Raw genomic sequence first — 6,000 nt, forward strand, 5'->3', positions numbered from 1 at the left:
CGGGTGAAGTGACTCATGGAACCCCTGAGGGAGGAGAGAAGGAACGCAGGCCTGTTCACACCACACACACACACACACACACACACACACACACACACACACACACACACACACACACACACACACGGTCTGCCTCAACCCTCACAGCAAGGCCACGCCCAGACTTGGAGATACCTCCGTCGGGTGTGAAGAAAACCCAAAAAGTAGCCCCAAAGGGAAAGGCCACCTGGCCTCTCCCCAGCGCTGGCTTTTCAGACCCCTAAGTGTTTTCTCTGGGGAAAATTCTGGAAACGATACTAAAATTTATAAAGACCGACTTGGGTTTAAAATAGCTGCGGAAGCTACTGCCTGGGTAGTCAGTCTTAGAACAAGGGGGCTGTGCCCGAATCCGGAGAGAGGTACTCAACGGCAGCCGAAGAGAACCGCTCCAGAGCCGGCGGTTGATGCGACCACCCGCGGGAGGCCACCGTGCCGTCTCCAGCGAGCCCTCTGAAGCCCGCTCAGTCGCCCCGAAGCCTGGAGGGGGTCTGTCACCCACGGGCCGCACCCGACCCGGCCGCTCATACCCCCACCCAAGCAGACCATCAGGAGACCGCCACCGACAGCACCCGCTTCTGAAAGGGTCCGCGGCGGTTACAAGAACGGAGAGGACGCGCTCCCGGGCCGTGGCCCCCTCACCCTGCAGGAGGCGGATCTGCCGCCGCAGCTGCTCCTTTTCCTCCATCTCCGGAGTCCGCGACGCCCAGCCAGGCCCCCGCGACGTCATCGCTGAGCGACTGGTTCCTCCGGGCGGGGCCGAGGGAAAGCTGGGCTCCACTTGGTGTGAATTTGAGGCTGGGCTGCAACCGTCGCCCGGGCAACTCTGCGAGAGCGCATGCGCACAACGAGAAACGATTCATCATCCTCAAGCGCCCGGAAGTGGCGGCGAGGTTATCTGGCTTCCGCGCGAATTCCTGTGCTTTATTTTGCCGCTGGGAGGTCCATGGAGGAGGTTGACAACAGTTCCCCTGGACCCAAGAAGCCTTTTTACTACTTTACTTTTATTGAGATAAGGTCTTAGTATGTATTCCGACTGGGGAAGCATAGCTAGGGAACTCGTTATGTAGACCAGGCTGGCCTCGAACCCGCAGAGATTCACTTTCCTCTGCCTCCGGAACTGGAATTAAAGGCGTGCGCTTTTAACGTCTTTGCCACGGCAGCACGAGAACAGCAGGAAAGAATCGGAGGCTGTTTTGCGGTTGATAACAGATGTTAAGCCGACAAAATCCTTAAGTGGAGTTAGTAGGAAAGGCTGCAACTTCGAGAAAACAGTGGAGGCGTCTCAGTACTAGAGTTGCCGCGTAATCAAGCAATTCCACGTCTAGGTGTATAACCAAAGAGTTAAAAAATACAGACCCTAGGGGCAGGAGAAACCGGTCAGCGGTTAAGAGCACTGACTGCTCTTCCAGAGGTCCTGAGTTCAATTCCCAACTACCACATGGTGGCTCACAACCATCTCTAATAGGATCTGGTGCCCTCTTCTGGCGGGCAGGCATACATGCAGGCAACACTCATACATTAAAACTATAAATGTTTTTTAAAAAAGAAAATACCTATTATAACTTATTTGTACATCATAATAGCTAACTAGGGGCAACCCAAGTGACCATTCACATGGAAATGGAATATTATTCAGTGTTTTGTTTTGTTTCCAAGACAAGGTCTCACTATTAGCCCTGGCTGACCTGGAACTCACTGTGTAGACCAGGCTGGTTTTGAACTCTCAGAGATCTGCCTGCCTCTACTTCCCAAGTGCCGGAATAAAAGGCATGTGCCACTATGCCAAGGGGTACAATGTGGTTTTGTTTTTGTGGCGTTAAGGCCTGGAAGAGTCTGGCAAAGTGTTCTACCACTGAGCTATATCTGCACAGTCTGTTGTTAAGCCTGAAAAAGAAAATGAAGTCTCATTTGGCAGTACACACCTACAAGCCTTAGTATTAAGGAGTGAAGGCAGATAGCCAGGCAATCATAACACATACCTTTAATTCCAGCACTCAGGAGGCAGAGGCAAGCTGATCTCTGAATTCAAGTTCAGCCTGAGCTACAGAGAGAGTTCCAGGACAGCGAGGGCTACATAGTGAGACCCTGTCTTTGGGTGAAAAGAAGAAGGAAGGAAGAAGCAAAGGCAAAGCTGGCCTTGGTGGGGCATGCTATTAATCTCAGCTCTTAGGAGGCAGAGGCATGCAGTCCCTGAAAAGAGTTCAAGGCCAGCCTGGTCTTTATAGTGAGTTCCAGGACAGTCAGGGCTGTATAGAGAGAGGCCCTGTCTCAGAAGAAGAAGAGGAAGAGGAAAAGAAAGAATAAAGTTTTCTAAATATATATTATGATGTAGAGTTATGCTAAATAATATGAAACAGTCACAAAAGGGCAAGCAAATGACCCACCCCACTTGCATGAACTATCTAGAACAGACAAATATTTTGTGGGACAGGACTACATGTAGCCTATGATGCCCTCCAACTCACTGTGTGTAGCTGAAGATGGCCTTAAACGTCTTATCTTCCTGCCTCCACTTCCCAAACAATTTAGTATACATGTGCCACCAAGCCAAATTTTATAGAATGCTAGGGATTGAGCCCAGGGCTTTGTGTGTGCTAACAAGTTCTCAACCAATTAAACTACATCCCAGCCAAAAAGCAGGCCAAAAAAAAGAAAAAGAAAAAGAAAAACTGAGAAAGTAGATTAAATCTGTTATCTTGTTATGCTGGATAGATTTCTGTCAGCCTGACCCTGACACAGCTAAAATCATCTGAAAGGAGGGGATGTCAATTAAGACAGTGCCCCCTTAAGATCAGGTTGTAGGCAAACCTGTAAGGTATTTTCTTAATTAGTAATTGATGGAGGGAGGGCCCAGCCCATTGTGGGTGATGCCATCCTTGGACTGGTGGCCTTAAATTCTATTAGAAAGCCTGCTGAGGGCAGCAATAGGATATCCTGGAGGAGCCCTAGTGAAGGCCTAGCATCAATAGGGCAGTAGAAACCTGAGACCTCCAACCAAACCAATGGCTTTTTGTTTGCTTGCTTGTTTGTTTGTTTGTTTTTTGAGACAGGGTTTCTCTGTGTCACAGCCCTGACTGTCCTAGAACTCACTTTGTAGACCAGGCTGGCCTCAAATTCACAGAGATATGCCTGCCTCTGACTCCTGAATGCTGGGATTAACAGTGTGTGCCTCCACCATCCAGCCCCCAATGACTCTTTGCAATGAACGCTTGCAAGTAAAGATAAATGGACAAAGGGGTTCACGGAATGACCCACTGTGTCCCACTGCAGCTTCGATGACAAGATTTTAAGTTTTTCCCTTTTTAAATTTTTTCTAATTTTATTTGGGTGGGGTGCAGAGGTGCAGGGTGGGTGCAAAGGCACGAGGAAATGAATAGGATTAAGATACATGATGTAAAAGACACATAAAATCATTTTTTTTTTAAAGAAGAGCCTGCTGAGCAAGCCAGTAAGCAGCACTTCTCCATGGTCTCTGCATCAGTTCCTGCCCTATTTGAGTTCCTGTCCTGACTTCCTTTAATGATAGACTGTGATGTAGAAGTATAAACCGAGTAAACCCTTTCCTCCCCAACTTGCTTTGGGCCATGGTGTTTCATCACAGCAATAGGAACCCTAACTAGGATGAGTGGTGTGGTGGTTTGAATGAGAATGTCCTCCATGGGCTCATTGATTTGAATACTTGGTCCCTAGTTGGTAGAACTGTTAGGGAAGGATTCGGGGGTGTGATCTTGGAGGAGGTGTGCCACTAGGGCCAGCTTTGAAGTTTCAAAAGACTCAGGATTCCCAGTGTTCACTTAGCCTCATTGTAGATCAAGGTTTGAGCTCTTAGCTGTCCTTCGCAATCATGGATGCTACCCCTCCGAAACCATAAGCCAAATTAAATGTGTTCTATTATAAATCACCATTGAAGGGGCTCTAGCCAGTCCAAGCATGGCAAACATGGTTCTGGCAGGCCTTGCCCTTCTCCCACATTCCCTCTGCCTTACTAAAAAGCATTAGATTACATTCCTAAAGCTAACCAACCACCAAGGACTAGTCCCTTATTTGGTCACTTCCTCCTCCGGAAACTGACTACCAAGGTCACACTTCTAATGAAGCACCTACTCATATATGCAAGGACATCAAAGTATTGAAGTCCAGAAATCATAAGCCCCCTTTGGTTCACCTAATGAACATGTCCAATTAAAATGCAACACCTCATCCTAACACGAGGTTTTTACTTTTATAAACCACCATTTGCCTGTGAGCCACGCCTATCTCCTTTCTACCCAGGGGCAATCCTTTGTCCCCCCCCCCCAGGACAAATATCCCTTACCCCTCTCCTTTGTCCCTTCCCCTTCTCCCTTGTCCTCTGTCCCCTGTATTTGTCTCTTATTCCCTGCCCTCTGTCCCTCTGGGGCAAATAAATCCCCTTTTGTTGTGCCCAGACCCTCTACCCCCAGAGAGACAACCAGAATCTGAGGGTTGGATGCAAGCGCAAGGTTTATTTCAAAGTGTGATGCGAGACAGGCACAGAACTCATCCTGCACTCTCAACACAGTGAAGATGGGAGGACTCCCCTCTTAGGGTTGCAGGGACTTTTATAGGCAAAACTCAGGGGACTGCTGGTTTTAACCTAATTTGCATACTCAGACCTAATTGAGAACAGCAAGCAGTTACAAAAAGGAGTTATCAAAGAGGCATGAACAAAAAAAGAGTTACAAAAAAAAGTGCAAAATTAAAAAAGACTGATGTCATTATGCAAATGAAGTATGAATAGGAGCATGGCTTTGATTGGTTGGTTCCAGTCTGTCCTTGGGGCATGTAAATGAAGCATAATATGAACACGTTTCTGAATGGCCAATTTCTGGCTATTCTTGTGGCAGCAGTATCCCAGCTGTTATCAGTCTCTGCCAGATGGCCCTTGTCACGTACTCTCTGTTTTTCTCCTTGAAGTGTTTTTCATCTTAGCCTAAGTAATATGGTCAATTTAAGCCAAAGCAATAGGTCATTTTGACCTCTTTGTTTTTATTTCTCTCATTTTGTGCTGAGGAGTTGATCTTGGGGGTCCTGAACTGATACCTGTCCCTTTGGCCTTGACCATGGTGTTTTATCATACTAAAAAAGTAAGGCAAGTAGCATCTGCCTTTAATCCAGCGCTCTGGAGGCAGAGGCAGACAGACCTCTGTGAGGTCTGGGCCAGCATAGTCTATGTAGAGAATTCCAGGCTAATCAGGACTTCATAAAAAGAAAGAAACAGAAGAAAGAAAAAGATCAGACAGGCTATTGCTTTGGGGTCGGGAGAGGACAACGGATTTCTTAAAAGAATACTGAGTTTCTGTTCAGAAGGATAAAATGTTTTGGAGACACTGGTGATGGTTACACAACATTCTGAGATAATTTCCCAGAATTGTATCGATTTGGAAGCAGCTAAAACTGCAACTTTTCCCTTATATAATAGTTTGCTACAATTTAACAAAAAACCTTGGGCTTGGTGGCTCAAGACTAGGATTTCAGGACTCAGGAAGTGAAGACCAGAGAGTCTTAGCTACAGAGGGAGAGAGAAAGAGAGAGAGATAGAGACAGACAGACAAAGACAGGCAACCTTGGCAGTTACACTCAGACACAAGAAACAAAACAAAACCCCACTCCCTCCCCCTCAAAAAATATCTTTGGAAAAGTGGAAGAGAAGACCCTTGCTCTGATAATTCAAAGGGAAGCGGTTTCTACACAGAAAGGATGTCAGCATAGAGAAAAGGCAGAAATGTCCAGTCAACTGGTTTGTTGTTAAACAGTGGGGGGAGAGCGTTGTTTGTTCACTGAATTTTGACTTTTGTCTGTATAGGTGTTTGTCCTCCATTTATGTATTTGCATCACATGCACGTGTGATGCTCAGTGAGGTCAGAGGAGTGTTGGGGCCTCTGGGAGTGAGTTGCAGGCAATTGCGGGCTGCCATGTGGGCCCTAGAAATTCAACACTGGT

General features: G+C 47.0%; 1 protein-coding gene across 1 annotated transcript in view; it reads right to left on the minus strand.

The window, feature by feature from the left end:
• The window catches only part of Zc3h3 (zinc finger CCCH-type containing 3), an 84,457-nt gene extending 83,694 nt beyond the window's left edge, over nucleotides 1–763 (minus strand). The window contains exon 1 of the mRNA XM_005354058.3: nucleotides 679–763. Coding sequence (XP_005354115.2) covers nucleotides 679–724 — 46 coding nt within the window. The 5' untranslated portion in view covers nucleotides 725–763. The remainder of the gene's footprint in view (nucleotides 1–678) is intronic.
• Between the last annotated feature and the right edge of the window lie 5,237 nt (nucleotides 764–6,000).

The sequence above is a fragment of the Microtus ochrogaster genome, chromosome 15 (assembly GCF_000317375.1).
Source record: "Microtus ochrogaster isolate Prairie Vole_2 chromosome 15, MicOch1.0, whole genome shotgun sequence".
Taxonomy (NCBI): domain Eukaryota; kingdom Metazoa; phylum Chordata; class Mammalia; order Rodentia; family Cricetidae; genus Microtus; species Microtus ochrogaster.